Here is a 13,712-nt window from a genome sequence, read left to right as displayed (position 1 = left end):
CAGATATATTTTTAGTTGTCTTTCTGTTTCTTGAGCCTTCTGCTCCATGTAAGAAGTAAAAAATACATATATTGCAGCTCGGTTCTGAGCTGGTACCTCAAACAAGAACTTGCAAGCTGTGTTAGTTGCCACAAGTTAGCTGTGGCTTACTGTGCTGAACTGCTGCCAGTTTGTTTGACTTGAAAGCTTAGTGATGAAATGTAAGGCAGAATCTTTAGACTGACCAGCTGTTCTGAAGATGTGTGCAGACTTACACCTGGAAGAGGGTACGTGGCTGAGTTCTGTGTGGTGTTTGAAAGCAGCAGCAGATGTGCTGTCCTTTTTACTTTGTTTAATGTCATCTTTAAATACTATTGTCCTCTGTAGCTTTATACCAGTAGCTTATGGATAGAGAGTTTTGGTTAAACCCCATGAATGTGAATTAGTCATTGCTGAAATTTTCATGCTGAAGTTCTTGTTCTGCACTCTGATGGCTTAAGGAAGTGGGGAGTCCGAATATTTCTATTTTCTCAGTGTTGCTGTGAAACTAAGTGGGTGTCAGATATTGCTTCAGCCCACCTCACTCCTCCCTTCTAGATTAGGAAATACACAGGTTTTCAGAACTGAATTAGGTGTACTTTTTTTTTTTCCCTGACTCTGTTTTAGGATATTTTATTTTTTAACAGAAAAGCTGGTGCTATTCGTAGTGTGATCATGAGGGAGCCAGGAACGTGCAAGCTGTGAAATTGTGGTGTTTCTGCACAAAACAAAACAAAAAAACAATGCACCATGCAGGTGAATTGCCTTCAGTCCAAAGGTAAAACTCATGTTGTATACAGTGTTACCTGGATTTACTGCATCTTAAGGTACACTTGGATGATGTGTTCATCAAGTTCCACTGAAGTCTTCTGAATTGACCCTAAATACACAAGGAGCTCTACATAGTGAGGTCTGAAAACACTTCTGTTGTGGTAGCACCTTGGATCCTTGCTTAACAAAACGTACAGAACGTGTGTATTGGTAAAGCAGTTCACAGAACATCAAGTCTGAGTTGTGCCCTCATGCAGGGTATCTGCAGCTCAGGTGAGGAGGTGTTATGTGAGTGTTTGGATGTAAGTTTTGATAACTGATATATTACAGCGTGAGAACCAAAGTGCTGCTGATAAATCACTAGGTGTGTTTCAAGTCTTTCTGCTTTTGGCGATTTTTTTTTTTTCTTTTTCACAGTTGTGAATGTAAGAAGATTACAAGCCAAATGTGACTTCAGGCATTTGCCACCTTGGCAATGTGCACTCAGATAACTGCTCTCTTAGCACTGCAGGGCTGCTGGGAGCAGGCTTTGTCTGACAGCTTCTCCCACCTCTGTAGCCCCTAGGCGTCACTGGTGTCCTGTGACTAAGTCTGCCACTGCTGCTGCCCCTGTTCTTTCCCTGTTCAGCTTCCTGTGTCCTGAGCTAGTGAATTTATTACATTCTTTGATGTAAAAGGGAAGATTTGTAACTTTAATTTCAGATAAGATGCTGGGAAGATTCTTAATGAAGTGCTGTTGGCCCAATGATAGCGATCGTGAATATAAAATATCTTAGGAAAGAGAAATAAGGTACTGAAAAGCATCCTATTGTAGTCCACTGTCATGAATTTGGAGAACATTTGTTCTCCTTGTTGAGCAACAAGATCCTTGATTATTGTTTTCTTTTCTTCCTAGAGAAGACGGAAAGAAACTAGTGTATTGATAAGCCTCTGACTCAAAGGACTTGGTGCTTCTGGCAGTGACAAACTGGCGAACAAGGAGGAAAGTAACTGTTGTAAGCGTAGATTCCAGATATTCCAGTGTTTCCTAACCCCTTATGAGCAAATAGCTTGACATGGTTTGATCTGGTGAACAAGATGGTGAACAGCTCACCAGCTCCTTTTTCTTAGTGGTAATGAAAGAGGACAGTGTTTTCAGGGGTGGTATGGAAGGTTTATAACAACCTTGTCAGTTTGCTGTGCTGGTATGACTTAAGAAAAAGGCTTATGCCCTAATCACATGGCAGCAATGAAGGATTCCCTCATAACATAAAGAATGGAGGAATTTTTCTTCCCTTGTCTTTAGTTGTGCATAAATGAGAAGATGATTACCAAACTACTTTGAATGGAAGTTCTTAAAACTTTGGGTGTAGACAGGCCGCGTATTAAAACTGTATGAGTCCCAGTGCTCCACCTAGAATCTTTTCCCTGATGTATGTACTTTGCTATTAGGAGCTGATGCCTAAATCTTACATTTAAAGGATGGAATTTCCAGGAATTTGTGGCTTAGGTTTTCAGGGAAAATCTGTTGGAGTGGTGAAGGAAGCTGTTTGATGATTTCTTGGCCAACAGAATAGCAAAATGAAGATGTCTGTATGCAAGTCTGTGTAAAATGTTTACAGTCTTCAATTTCACAGCTGAATGATATCAACTGAACCAGACTACATAACTGTAAATATTTCTACAGGCTTCGCTTATGGGTAGAATTAGTTTGAAGTGATACAGGACTGTCTCTCTCCTAATTTAGTGTCCATAGGCTTATGAATTTTACGGTGTTAACTTTTACTCATTGGGCTGATAACAGCGGCTTTACAGGTGGAGTCTTTCTGAATATATTTGGCAGACGGTCCAAACGCTCAGGAAGTCATTGAACAATAACTCTACCCATAGTGCCTTTCAAGAGGACAAATTAAAGTAATAGAGGGAAAGGTCAGGATAACTTGGCCAGCATAATGTAAATCATCAATGTATCTGAGTGGGCTGCAGTAAGTTAGGTCCAAGAAGCACAGCATTACATCCTAGTGTGATTAAGATGCTTATAAATGGAGGTGGAATTTATCACCTAGCTGCCTTACATAGCCTAACTTGCTTATTCGAGCATTGCCAAAGAGAACTTACAGCTTTCAGATATAAAATTTGGTTTTGGATTGAGAGTAGCATGTTGGAGAGAGATGTATTATTTGTTCTACATGAGATGGATGCCAGCACCCTTCTCCAAGCTTAATAGGCTTTATCAGTGCACAGTAGTACTTAACTGGAGCTGATTGCCAAGACTTGCTATGAGTAAACTGCTTTATTAAATGTATCTGGAACTTTCCAAGCATTGTGTGTTGCCATACCTCTAACACTCCTAGATAAGATGAGGATTGAATTGTGACTTGTGGGCTATATATAGAAGCTGACAGTTTGTTGCTCTGGAAACATTTGGGTTGTTGCACTGTGGTTTGTGACTTTTTTGAAAGAATTGAAGGAAGAAGATAATGACAGAGGTCCAAAGGGCACTGCCTCTTCTTTGAAATCACTACACACTACCTTTTTAAAAATAGTTTTATCAGCAGCTAAACACTGCTTATCTTCCTTTGGGAGAGATGTAGCACTTGTCAGAGAGAATTTGAGAGAGGTGAAGATGAATGTCTATGAAGTCATGTGGATATTTGGATCTTAAAGAACTCAACTGGAGACAGAGTGCTGAAATTCAGACAATAAAGGCAGGCATAGGGTTAAATCTGTGTCTCCGTGGGCTATGGCCATAAAAAAAAAAAAAAAGAAAAAAAGAAAACTGTTAAAGCAAGGTAGGTTGAAATTGCTCCATCTAGGCATAAAGGGGCTGTGAGGGTGGGAAAAAGAAGGCTGGAGACAGAAGTTGAGGTTTGGAGCTCATGGCAAAAGAAGCACCAAACCCCATGAAGGGCTGTGTTCTCTTGGATTCTCTACTAGACTGAATTACCAAGTGCCACAGTGCAGTACAGAAGTAACGCTTAGAAACTGAGTCAACCGAAGTCGTGCCGCCAGACACTTCAGATTTTGGTGGTTTTGAATGCCAAATCTAAATAAGTAACTAAGGCATTTGATAGACAGTTACTTAATACTAATGTTTCTTAAAAACAAGAACAGTAAGCACGAATTGCATGTAAAAAAAAGATACTCTTTTGTTTCAGGGGAGGGACGGGAAATAGAAGCACTTCCGTTCCCGACTTTGCGTGTTTATTTCTTGCTGCCCAGATGCCATGGTTACAAGAACTACAGAAATCAAACCGGTGGTACCAGGTAGGCTCCCCTGCTGTGCTCCAGCAGTATTGATTCCTCTGCAATTTGTGCAGTGCCAGCGGGAATCTGAGGAAGGCTGAACTTTGATGCGTTTCAGCAGTGGCAGGAATGGTGAAATCTTCTGGTTTGGGCCAGATAGCAGCCTTCCCCATTTACATTTCACAGGGTTCTGCTCTGTTTCCAGAGGAAATGTACTGTGAGTGACATTTCTATTGTTTTTCATACAAAAGAAATGAAAGAAAAGTGAAGACAAGAAGCTGGCAGTTTCCTTGTGAACTAAAGCTTTTCCAGAAATGGTGACATGAACTGAGATCCTTCATTTTTTTGCTTGGCCAATACTGCTGTTCTCTTGCAGCAATGATCTATTCCTTGCTGATGATTCAATGTGATGACTCTCTGTATATACTTTACTGTGAAGGCAACTTAGAAGGAGGGTTGTCAGGCCAAAGAGCCCACCTGTTTGTGTATAGAAAATTTAGAAAGTTCTTGGTGTGGCATCTGATTTATTCAAGGGCAAAGGTGATGTTTGAGAATCCTCTTAGTATTGCTATTACTGTGGGGACCTTATTTTTTTCCCCATGTAGGCAAACAGCTTGCTTGGAAGCATTGCTGTTTTGGAGCAAAGGAGAGGAAAACAACAAAAGCAAGCCAACAAACCCCTTCATGCTTGAATGCATGTGGCTTTGGTTTTTATTTCTTGATCTATTTATTTTATGCTACGCCAATTCTTTGTACATATTTCATTTCCCAAATGGTTTATGTCACTTACATCCACCTATTAATTCTATATCCACGTGTGCTGCTCAGTCAGTTGTCGTTCCCAGGCTGGCCAAGGAATTCTGAAGAGTTTGGGGCTGGAGAGGACTTAAGACTACTTGGATGAGCAAATAAACCAAGAAGATAGGGGAAGCAACGGATACACTTGCTCCAGATATATTAATACTTGCTATTCGTGCAAATACTTAGTACTTCACCTAATATCTATGTCTCTTATTTTAGTCATATGAAACTTTGGAGCCTAAATTTTGATGTGTTTGTTTGTTTTAGCTGCGTTGGCCAACTCAGTAATAAAAAGCCTGCCTTGAAAGACACGTGGCCAATTTTTCATTAATGTAATTCTGAAGTTAAGTCCAAACTGTGCGAACAGAGAAAGAAAGGAAGAGTGTCTGGTGGCAGAATCCATCCTATGCAGTGTAGAAGCCTTTGTTTGCTTTGAGTGTATTCATTTGAATCTTGTGTCTGATGAAAAGCCATGTGCAGCATTTGCTATGTGAAACAGCAGTCACTCCTGCGAGCAGCAGCAAGACCCATGGGCAGTCTGAATGAGTCCCCTTCACTTTTTCCTTCTGGCAAATAAGAAAGCTTTTCCATCAGCTTCTTTGCAGCAATTCTCTTGTATCTGTGCTATAAATTGATTGATTCTAACAGCTGTAAATTGGTGTATAAAGCCCCAAAAGACAAGGCAATCTTTTTTTCCTTTCTAGAAAACAATCTACTGTCAGTAGTGTTAGCCAGCATCTGAATGACGAGCTAGGCTGTGCCTTGGAGATGTGTGTTCATGGGTCTTGTTGGCACATTTCTGTTTAATCTCTGCTTTACTCCCCAGGATAATGACCTCTGAGATGGTATTTTTCTGTCTTTGAAGCTTTGTTAGAATTGTACTGAAGTGAGATGTTATTGATTGTTGTTATGACAACTGGCATATCAGTGTAACGTTTTCATTGCATCTTTTGAAGTAAAAAATGAATACATAAAAAAAAAACAAAAAAACAAACAACCCTATGTTAAAGCAAGTAAAAGGATATTACTGCTTGTCCTCCCTTGTAGCTGTTGGATGGACCTTCTAGCAAAAGGTGGGGGGTAAGAATGTCTGTTTGTTTAATAAATAAAATGGTTAGAGGAACAGATTATAATTTCACAAATGAAGGAATGATGTTTTGGGGGAGGAATGTCCTCTTAAGTGAGCACAGAGCTTCAGGATGGTGTGGTTTTGCACTGAATTATGAGACTCTATGTCACTGGAGTTGTTTTGGCCCTGGAATGGAGCTCTGACTCTGTGTTGGCTGGGATGATGCAAATCATTTTTCCTGCCTCCTGCAGCAACTGAAAGTGAAGCCTGTTCTGCTGTCAGAGTCACCATGGCTGCTGTGCTGTGTGGCAGTCTGCATTGGTCACTGCTGAACAGCCGAGTGCTGCCAGTGCCCTCCTGCAGCAGAAAAGCAGTGGTGGGGACCTGCTGGTGGCTCAGCTGTCCTGGCATCCGTGTAACTGTGCTGCTCTGGGCAGCTGCTGCTGCGCATTTGCACAGGGCAGGGCAGGTATGATGGAGTGATTGATTGTGCCTTTTGGGCCTCATAAGCTTATCTTGGAAAACAAGTGCATTTAGGAGTTTTTCAAGTAATGTCACTTCACATTAAACTTTCTGGGAGCTACAGAGCATCCTGTGTGCACTGTACAGGCATCCCAAAGTTTGCTCTTAGGTCACCATCGTGTACTTCCCAGAGAAAGTGTGTCCATGTGTTGAGAAAATCCTAATTCAATGGGAGGGTTTATGAGGGGGAAACTTGCAGCTGCTATGAGTAGCAGCTTCTCAGTGAAGATATGCTCCTGAACCTGCATTTTTGTAAGATGGTATGTGCACCTTCTGCCCGGCCTGGGAGATTCAGTTACACTGTTTTCTGACCAGTTAATTGGCTTCTGTGAAGGGCAGAACAGATCTGGACCAGGCCCAGAGGCATGTAGATGTAGCTTCCAACTCAGCAAGTGTCTTTGGGGGGAAAGAGGTTCTTGTACATTGTTTTGGAATGGCTCAAGGGCCAATGTATAGTTTGAATCCACCCCCACTGGGGGTCAGCTGTGTGTATTGAAGACTTGCTTTATAAAAGATGCTCACAAGTACCAAAAAAGCATCTTGGCCAATTCTTGGAAATCTGTGGGATTTTTCAGGCCCTAGGTGCTGCAAACCACCTCTCTGAGCTGGTGGAAAAGCTTGGCAGGGCTGACAATGGGGATGCTGTCTTTTGTGGTTATTTTCCTCCCCGTTCTCTATCTCTGGGATGTCGACTGCAAAGACTTGCATGGTGACAGCAGAAAGTATTTTATAGTGACCCTGTGTAGCCCATATTGGTTCTGGCAAAGTCATTTTAAGGAGAATGAAACTGAAGTTCTGTTAGTGTGCCTCATTCATGGATGGTCCAAATGCAGAAACACAGTGAAGCTTGCTTAGAAGGCCCCAAAATCCTTCCTGAAGCACACAACAAAGAGGGCACACGGGCTCCTGGTCATCTCCCCTTGCTCTCAATGGCACGTCCTTTAGGGATACTCTGAAGTGTACCTTTGTGGTGGTGATTTTAAATTAGGCTGCTTTACCTTTTGCCTAAATGGTCTGAGCTTTTGCAGAGTTCAGCTGAGGGTAATTCACTCGGTGATTCCCGAGCTGCCTGCAGAAGTATGCTGGAGGATGCCTCAGGTCTGCGCTTTCTGAGTTGCAGAGAAAAACTACTTGCTGTGCTTTCAGTCTATAATTTGAGTCTGAGTTCAGTGTAAAAACTAAAAGACTACAAACTGAAGTAGTTTTGTACTTAAGAAATGCAAGAGCAGACAGGATCATCTAATCTAGTTGTTGGTATGCTGTACTTCATAAGGTATTTTCAGTTCTCAACAAAGCAATTTGCATTTACTTTGGGAAGGACAGGAGGAATAGCTTCAAGTTGTGCCACGGGAGGTTCAGGTTGGATATTAGGAAGAATTCTGAGAAAGAGCAGTGGGGCACTGGCACAGGCTGTCCTGGAGGGCAGTGGAGTCACCGTCCCTGGAGGTGTCTAAGGAAGGAATAAGTGTGGTACTGAGGGACGTGGCTTAGTGAGCAATACTGGTGGAGTGTGAATGGATGGACCAGATGATGCTAGATGTCTTTTCCAACCTTAATGACTATATGAACTCACTGCCTAGCTCTCAGCATTTAAGGCTCTGCTTTATTGGATTAAAAGGCCATTTGAAGCTCAGCTGGAAGGAGTGTAATATGCCATCCTGCATGCAGTATGACCAATCAAATTGCCTTCAATCATCTTGTTTAGCTAGGTTAAGTTTAAAATGTTCTGCTATAAGGTTTATTTTCATGCTTGAATGTTTTTGCATCAGTTTTGATATATTTTTTAAACTTTACTAAAATGCAGAAATGAGGTTAACAGTTGCTGAAAACAGTAATTGAATGCTAAACTTCCACAGGAAGCTAAAAATCCCATAGAAGGAAGCAGAACAGCATTTTTTTCCCTCTTCTCTTAGCTCGTATAGGAGCCCAATTTGCTCAATTTGCACAACTTAGTGATGCTATCAATTTAGGTAACCACTAGTTCAAGACATCTGTATGTGAATGCATAAACACAACTGTGAACCAGGGGTCTCATGCAAGAAAATGAAAATACGTCCTAAGAAGTGGAGGAAGGATACGGTCTGAAGGCTAGGCTGGCTGTTTTGGCAGATTGCTTTGTTCCTTGAGTTTTCTGTGTGCTTCCTGCATGACCTTCTTCAAAACTTTGTGCCCATCTGTGGGACGGGAGGATGTTCTCCTGGGTCCCATCTGCACTGGTTTGTGTTTCGGTGGTCTGAGGGAGCACAGCCTGAGCTGTTGCTGCTGGGGAGAACTCAGCAGGGGATGTGCTGCGTGAGCCAGCTGCTCTCCTCAGTGGGGAGAAGGGAAAACTGCTGGGGCAAAAGTCTTTGCGTGTCCCAGAAGCTAAACACCAGATCTGTAAAACCTGTGTGTCTGCTCCCATGTCCCCCATGGGGAGGAAAAGCAGCTGGGGCTGGATACCTCTTTGTGTGTGCCCATGTGCCTGCTGCTGATGCTTGGAGGTGGGGCTGTAAATGGGAGAGTCCTAAAATTGAGCTCTGACAGCTGGGGATGCTGGGACTGGATCTCCTTCTGGGTGTGTTATCTGTGGGAAGCTCACCATGCCATGGTGAGGCTGTGGGTGCCCGTGTAAACTAATGACATCCCAGCACACATCTCAGAAATACATCCCACTTTTCCATCATTTATTTCGGTAACGTTTTACTAAGGACAGCATCTTGGGATGGTAAAAACCATAAGCTGCCAGTGTAATGGACAGGAATAAATTGCCTGCTTAGCAGAAATTTCCCTCTCATGATGTCTGTGTGCAAGTTGGCCTCTTTTGCTAGCTGTGCTGCTGGGTGCTGGGCTACACTCTTATTTCTTTTCACTCTTAAGTGGAATAGAAACAGAAAGACTTTATTTTGCAGGTGAAAACTTTGTGGTGTGCTACGTGATATTTGCTGGTGGGTGACGAAGGAAGATGTCTAGAGTTGGAGAGTCTGAAAGCTGGAGCTTGCACCCTGGCTGAGGGCTCCAACAAAGACCCAGTGTGTGTTGCCAGCAGCTTTGGGGAGGGTTTGAACAGCCCTGCCTGCTGACCTGGCTAACAAGGAGCGCTTTTCCCCTGTGACAGGTGCGAGTGACTGACATGCAAAGAGCCCTTCTTTCAATTATTCTGCAACCACATATCAAACGAGAGTCCCTCTGTTTGTGTGCTGCTCCTTTCTCCCTTTACAATGCAGTGCACTGTCAGATCAGATAGGCTGTTCAATAGTCTGTTGGAGTGGAAAATAAAGACAGTCCTTTCTGTAAAGGAGGATTTGAAAAGGCTTCTGGTTTTTCATCCAAGCTGCTGGAGCCCTTCCTTCCCCTCCTCCTTCCCCAGTCCCACCCCAGAACCTCACCCCTTCCTGCCTTTGTCAGGCAAGTGTCAGATTCGACACCTTTGCAGTAAGGTACAGACATGCAAATGGATAAAACCAGCAACACCTCATCAGAAGGTGTAAACTTTCTGTCAATCTAATTTGTGAATGTAAAAAAAAATAATAAAAAAAAAGCTTTATTGCCAACATATTTCTAAAATGTTTTTGACAGTTAAAAAAAAAATATGAAACAACTCTAAGAGCAGTACTTTGACCTGCCTCTTTCTTTTCAGCCAAGACAGACTGAGAAATGTGCATGGGAAAGGTGTGCTGCCCTTCTGCCACAGCCCTTCCTACCCCTCCTGGCCTTTGGAAAGCAGCTGACCCCGTACCTGGGCTGAAAGCCATGGAGCACGTGTGGAGCTCCTTCTGCAGCAGTGGGGTTTGCAGGATGGGCGCAGCCTTTGCTTCTGCCATGGCTCACATGCAGGAAGCATTGGGTGCACCACTCCACACGTTGTCCCCAGATGTGGGAAGGGCAACCACATTTGCAGCAGTTTGCAGAAGAATCAGAAAGAGAGCAGGTAAGGGGATAAGGCCAGCTTCAGCTCCACTTCTCCAGTGCAAAGTTCTCTCTTGTGGCTGCAGCACTGCTTAGCAGTGATGACTGCTGCTTGCCCTGCTGATTTGCTGCTGAATCAAAGCTGGCAGTTTATGTTGACTCTCTGCTGTGTTTCTGTCACCAAAGTGTCAGGATTTGCACTTACTCTCACAGCAGTGTTACAGAAGAGCCCTAACCCAGCCCTTTTCATCTCATGGAAGTGAAGCTGAGCTAAGTGCCTCTGGTATTCCTGCAACAGCTGCAGCTGGCCCTGAAGCATCTTTGGATGTCAAACCTTAACCCAGAGAGCCCAGGGCAGGGCTACAGCACAGTTCTGCTGTGCAGCTGGGCTTGCTGCCGTCAGCTGTAGGATGGGCTATGAGTGGTGCCATGCTCCTTCATAGGCTGCCCAGCTCCATAGGGCTCCTGGCCCTAGCCAGCCCTTGGGAGCTGTAGCTCTCACCTTTTTGGAGCACTGAATAGAAAAGCAGTTTCTGGGTGGCAGGTGAAGCTCTGTCATAGCATAGCAGCATCACGCAGGGCAATGCGTAGCACATTCTGAGGAGATGTTGTTATCTTGGCTAGGTGAGCAAAAACTAAGGCATCAGGCTCTGTAATGCTGTTTGGAAAAAGTGACCTTGCTCTGGGTCTGGAGTGGGGCAGGCTCAGTCCAAGGGGTCATTTTGTGCATAGGCTGTTACTATTAGTGCAAGTGTCCCAGGTTCCCCCCTCATTTACACTTCAAATGCTGGCCTCCCTCCCTAAAGCAGAGGTCATTACAGCAGCTCTCACTGCCTCCTGGGGAGCTGGTTCTTGCCCTTCTCTCCCAGTTCAAAGGGAAATGAGTTGTTCTGCTTTTGTGCTGAATCTGATGGTAATCTCGAATAAGAACCTGCCCCCCCAGGTAACATTAAATAAGGAGCAGTCTACTGGTACTTGTTTTCCATTTTCATTGTTCCATAGGGTTGTTAACAAAGGGAAGTTACAGGTCTCATCCCCTGGTGGTTAGGTTGCTTCCTTTCTTGGTTGTTCTATGTTTGGGAACTTCCATGTATTAAGAAACTTAACAATTGTTTTTGTTTCTCGCCTTAGAGTGCCAGCTCTCTGGAAGGTGGTATTGCAGGACAAATAACCTGGCATCTCCCAGCAGGGACGTAAAAGGGATCAGACCTCATGTAGAACAGTTCTGAAGTCTATTCCCTTAAAGCTATTTTTTCCCCTCTTCAGAAATACTTTCCCCATCCTCTACATGCTCCAACTAACCCTGCATTCGAAAACAAAACCAATGTGTCCAATGCCTCTGGAATCAGGACTGCAGCTGCACCGACACTGCTGTGAGAAGGGAGCAAGTAATGTGCAGCTGGGGCACAGATCACTGTGTGCCACTCAGTGCAGTAACATCAACTCCAATACTTAAGCTAACAATGCTCAGTATGTGAACTGATTAATTAGCAGCACTGCTCCCCAGACACAGAAATACTTTCGTTCCTGGTTAAGATGCAGCACAATGCAAAAAAATCCATGAAATCACTGCGAATTCAGTTTTTTTTTTATTAAAGATTAAAAATAAAAAAAACCACTTGATTTGATACCCTAATATACATAAAGTCACAATGAACTCAAATGTGCTAAAAGCAAAACGTGAATCAAGATGCTCATTTCTAAAGGCACCCCGCCATCAGTCCTGGATGGTTGCAGAGCTCCAGCAGCTCCTGCTGCTCTTCCTTCCCTGAAGGCAAGAGCTGGGCTGCTGCCACGCACAGCTGCTCCGTGAGCCCCTTTCAGGGGTCCGTGCAGATTGAGCCTCTCACGGAGCTACCCGTCAGGATCTAAACCACACGAGGGCTTCTTCTTAAGAGAACAAGGTAGTGAGCGTTATCTGGGCCACTTATAGGGGCCAAGAGGATGAGGCAGGGTTAAGAGACCACGGCTGTGCATCCAAAGAGCTTCGCTACTAAAAAAACTCCCTCCTCCCCATCCCGTCCCCCCACTCTCAGACAAACGCCCCCCAGCTACAAACCGCCGCGCACGCACGCCGTCCACGCGCCGCGACGGCTCTCGTTCAGCCGTGAGCCCGGCGGGGGTGACAGGAGGGCCGCGTTCCAATCCCGAGGCGCTGCCCCGCCGCTCGCAGCGTTACCACGGCCTCCACATGGACTTGGGCGAGGGCACGCCGCGCGTCTGCGCCGCCTCCAGTCCGAGGGCGGGGGTCCGGCCCGGCTCGGCCTCCGCCTCGTCCGAGTCGGAGCACGTCTCTTCGCCGGACGACGGCGAGGGCAGCGCCGGGCCCAGGGCCGCCTCGGCCAGCGGGAGCGCGGCCTCGCCGCCCGGCCAAGGCTCGGCCAGAACGTCCGCCATCAAGTCCCGCAGGCCGCCCTCGTTGAGCGGCATGGACTCCAGCAGGTGGTTCAGCAGCTCGGCCGCCGTGGTGGCGTCGATGCCGGGGCAGCCGGAGACGAAGGTGTGCACCTCGTGCATGCACTGGATGTAGCCGGCGGCGAAGCGCTCGCTGGCCTCGCGGTGCAGCCGCCCGCCCTCTGCGGCCCGGGAGAGACGGACAGACACACAGACACGCAGACAGACAGACGGAGCGGGGTGAGGCGCGGTGCGGCCGGGCCCCTCCTCCTCCTCCCCCCGGCCCGCGGCACTCACCGAGCGCGCGGCGCTCCAGCACGGCCTGCACCCGCCGCACCGTCAGCTCCAGCACCTCCGCGTTCTCCAGCTTCGCCTGGAACCGCCCCGGGAGGCGCCGCGGCCGTCAGCGCCGGCATCGGCCCCCGCCGCCGCCCTCCCGCCGGCCCCACTCCTCACCTCGCCGCCGGCCAGCAGCCGCCGCAGCTCCCGCAGGCTCTCGTTGATCCGCGCCCTCCGCTTCTTCTCCACCAGCGGCTTCCGCGCCTGCGGGCACACGGCGCCGTCAGCACGCGCGCCCCGTCCGCCCCGCTCCGCGCCGCGCCCGCCGCTCACCCTCCTGTCCGCGCGCGGCTCCGCGCCGCCCGAGCCGCCCCTGGGCGCGCGGCCCTTGCCGTGCCGGAAGGACGGCGCCATCCCCGCCGCGCTGCTCCGCGGCCCCGCGCCGCTCCCCGCCCCGCGCCGCCCGTCTTATAGCGGCCGCTTTGCATCGCCGGCAGCCCATTGGCCGCGCCGCGCGGGCAGCGCCGGAGCGTGGGCCGAACGGCCCAATGGCGGCCGCGCGCTTTGTCTGCTGCGGGGCCGCGCGGGCGGGCGGGCGCTGCGTCGCGTTGTGCCGCGTTGTGCGGGGCCGTGCGGGGCCGCGCTGCGGTGCCCGGGGCTCCCGCGGCGGGCTGCGCTCTCGGCCCCTCCCTGCACGGCCCCAGCCCCGCCGGGGGCCGCTCCGGCCGGGTGTTGCGTGCTTACG

At 47.2% G+C, this 13,712-nt stretch overlaps 1 protein-coding gene and 1 long non-coding RNA gene across 3 annotated transcripts; one reads left to right on the top strand and one right to left on the bottom strand.

Moving 5' to 3' along the window:
- Positions 1-3,930: 3,930 nt before the first annotated feature.
- Positions 3,931-11,759, top strand: LOC149916580 (uncharacterized). 2 transcript variants are annotated; one of them, XR_016469568.1, is made up of 3 exons: positions 3,931-4,035; positions 9,298-10,316; positions 11,426-11,759. It is a non-coding gene; the product is annotated as an uncharacterized LOC149916580 (long non-coding RNA). The 2 variants fall into 2 exon arrangements; XR_016469569.1 differs by lacking the exon at positions 11,426-11,759 and having other exon boundaries at positions 9,298-9,417; positions 9,504-10,784.
- A 134-nt stretch (positions 11,760-11,893) lies between these two features.
- On the bottom strand, positions 11,894-13,445 carry LOC116230835 (transcription cofactor HES-6). The gene is made up of 4 exons (XM_031596211.2): positions 13,301-13,445; positions 13,145-13,231; positions 12,986-13,061; positions 11,894-12,870 (listed from the first exon to the last, which is right to left on the bottom strand). Exons 1-4 carry the CDS (start codon positions 13,379-13,381, stop codon positions 12,470-12,472), a joined length of 645 nt encoding a protein of 214 aa, XP_031452071.1. The 5' UTR covers positions 13,382-13,445; the 3' UTR covers positions 11,894-12,469.
- Positions 13,446-13,712: the final 267 nt, after the last annotated feature.

The sequence above is a fragment of the Phasianus colchicus genome, chromosome 10, assembly GCF_987193195.1.
Source record: "Phasianus colchicus chromosome 10, bPhaCol1.hap1.1, whole genome shotgun sequence".
NCBI lineage: Eukaryota > Metazoa > Chordata > Aves > Galliformes > Phasianidae > Phasianus > Phasianus colchicus.
Note: the sequence above shows the minus strand (reverse complement) of the source record. Positions and strands in the feature narration are given on the sequence as shown.

Bases quoted from the DNA above. Each gene is read 5' to 3' on its own strand.
- LOC116230835 (XM_031596211.2), bottom strand. From the start codon at position 13,381: ATGGCGCCGTCCTTCCGGCACGGCAAGGGCCGCGCGCCCAGGGGCGGC. The intron at 13,062-13,144 runs GTGAGGAGTGGG...GGGCGGTTCCAG, and splicing joins GGCTGCTGGCCGGCGGCGAG to GCGAAGCTGGAGAACGCGGA. The intron at 12,871-12,985 runs GTGAGTGCCGCG...CCCGGGCCGCAG, and splicing joins GCTGGAGCGCCGCGCGCTCG to AGGGCGGGCGGCTGCACCGC.